Source organism: Fonticula alba (genome assembly GCF_000388065.1).
Source record: "Fonticula alba strain ATCC 38817 unplaced genomic scaffold supercont2.14, whole genome shotgun sequence".
Taxonomy (NCBI): Eukaryota; order Rotosphaerida; family Fonticulaceae; genus Fonticula; species Fonticula alba.
In genome coordinates, this window is record NW_009242984.1 from 297,119 (window position 1) to 299,432 (window position 2,314).

At 68.5% G+C, this 2,314-nt stretch overlaps 1 protein-coding gene across 1 annotated transcript in view; it reads right to left on the bottom strand.

The window, feature by feature from the left end:
- Positions 1–2,198, bottom strand: part of H696_05819 (hypothetical protein) — a gene marked incomplete at both ends in the record, with an annotated part of 9,948 nt that extends 7,750 nt beyond the window's left edge. Inside the window, 7 exons of the mRNA XM_009499620.1 lie at positions 38–131; positions 310–708; positions 939–1,061; positions 1,183–1,320; positions 1,482–1,637; positions 1,787–1,938; positions 2,126–2,198. Of these exons, the coding sequence (XP_009497895.1) occupies positions 38–131; positions 310–708; positions 939–1,061; positions 1,183–1,320; positions 1,482–1,637; positions 1,787–1,938; positions 2,126–2,198 (1,135 nt within the window). The remainder of the gene's footprint in view (positions 1–37; positions 132–309; positions 709–938; positions 1,062–1,182; positions 1,321–1,481; positions 1,638–1,786; positions 1,939–2,125) is intronic.
- Positions 2,199–2,314: the final 116 nt, after the last annotated feature.

Consider the following 2,314-nt stretch of genomic DNA (forward strand, 5'->3'; position numbering starts at 1 on the left):
GAGAGAGAGAGAGAGAGAGGAGGGGGAGGGGGCGCACGCAGCAGCAGCCAGCGAATGGTGACATTGCAGTCGCGAAGGTGGTTCAGCAGCTGGCTCGAGTTGTCCAGGATGTAATTCTCGCTGAGGGTGCCCTACATGGTACACGGGCGCCGCCGACGGGAGCAGGGACACATGGCCGAGTGTGAGAAGCCAGCGGCGGCGGCGGCGGTGGCGGCGGCGGCGGGGCAGAGCGAGGCAGGACCGCGAGGAGAGGGGCCAAGGGCCCACCGGGTCACAGGGGGGGGGGGGGGGGCGAAATGCCGGGCGCACCTCGCTCAGGTACTGCTCGGTGATGCGGTTGAGCTTCTCCACCGAGGACCCATAGATCTTGGCCTCGCGAACGATGTGCTCCTGCTTCAGGGTGTCCAGCAGGACGCTGGACGCGGCCTTGTACGGCTGCCAGGCCTCGGTCAGGTCGGCCGAGATGCCCATGTGGTAGGGGATGACCCAGTCCCGGGGGAAGTGCTTGGTGATGATCTCGCGCATCTTGATGTGGTCGGTGTTCAGGATCCCCGGCGCGAAGTACAGGATCACATACATCATGGCCGCCTGGGCCGACAGGGCGGCCGACCGATGCTCCGGGCGCTGGTAGTGCAGCGTCGCCGTGTTGTAGATGTCCTCCAGGCAGAGGCGCTCGATGGCGAAGGAGACATAATCCACCGGGATGCGCTGGCTGCGGGTGATGGGCCACGGCGGCGCCGGCCGCGAAATGGGGCAGAGGCGGAGAGGGAGAGAGAGAGAGAGAGGGAGAGGGAGAGGGAGAGCCCGGCAGGGGGAGGCGGGCGTCAGCAGGGGATGTGGAAGGGGGCGACTCGCCCGCGGCGGGCGACTTGGGCAAGACCCCTCCCCGCCGCCCCCCGGCCGCCGCCATCGGCCAGGAGGGCAGGAGGGAAGGCGACGTACCGCGCGAAGAAGGCCTCCGGGTAGTTGTCCGGGCGCTTGGCCTTCGGATCCGGCAGGTAGCCGGTTGACTGGAGGAGCTGGCAAACGGACACCATGTTGGACACGGCCACCTGGTCGGACTGCAGACATGTCGGCAGCCGGGGGGGGGGGGGGGGGGGGGGGGGGGGGGCACAGAGGCGGGGGGGGGGAAGGCCCCGGGGGAGGGCCCCGGGGGGCGGGGGCCATGCGCGCTGCACGTACCTGGTAGCGGTGGTACGCGATGAGCAAACGCTCGCGGATGGGGCCCTCAATCAGCTGGTCGATCAGAAGCAGCATGCAGCCATACAGGTAGAGAGCCTCCACCAGCAGCTGGCGACCCTTGAAGTCGATCATCATGGTCTGTGGATGGCCGGCGTCGGCAGGCAGCGGGCAGCGGGCAGCGGGCAGCGGGCAGCGGGCCAGCAGGAGCCCAAGTGCATGGTTAGCTCCCTCGCATGTGGGACGCAAAAGGGGGAAAGGAGGTGGGGCGGGCTGGTTTGGCGGGCGCAGGGCGGGCGCACCTCCAGAGACTGGTGCACGAAGACGCCATCCTGCAGGTCGGTGATGACATTGACCAGATCGTCGGAGTACTTGTAGATGGACTCGAACAGCAGATAGAAGCGCTGGACAATGTCGAAGAGGGAGTCCCGCAGGGAGGCATCGCGCTCGAGCAGCTCCTGCACGCGCGAGCGCCGGGGGACATGGCGAGGCCAGGACAGGGTGGTCAGCGGTGGCGACAGGGGAGCCGTGGGGCCGGACCGCGCGGGAGATCAACTGCGGGAGGGGGGGGGAGACGGTCATCAAGGTGGGGGGGGGCGGTGCGCACGGGATCCGATTGGATGCGCTTCTCGCAGAGCTCGCTCGTGGAGAGGTACGTGAAGTCCGGGAAGAGGATGGCCAGCTGCCGGGCGGTGGACGGGTTGAAGCGGAACTGCGGAGGGATGTAGTCCGCGAGGCGGTGCAGCTCGGCGATGATGGCTGGCGGGCGGGCGGGCGGGCGGGCAGGGGGGAGGGAGGTGTGAGTGACGAAGGTACGTGGCATGCGGAGGCGCCGGAGGAGGGGGAGGAGAAGACGTGAGGCGCGGCCAGATGCGTGAGCATGCTCCCCCTCTCTCTCTCTCTCGCCCTCTCGCTCTCTGTCGCCATGTCTTGCGTGCGTGCGCACCATTGCCACGACTGCACAGGGTGAGGATCACCCGGCCAGCATCGTTACTGGAGGAGCTGTCGGCGCCGGACATGGCGGGCTAAGGACACGCGGTTGGGGGGGGAGGAGGGAAGGAGTCGTCGGGTGCCAGATCGTCCGATCCCGGCAAACAGGCCAGCGCAGCTGGGGCCAGCAGGGACAGAAGGGGCG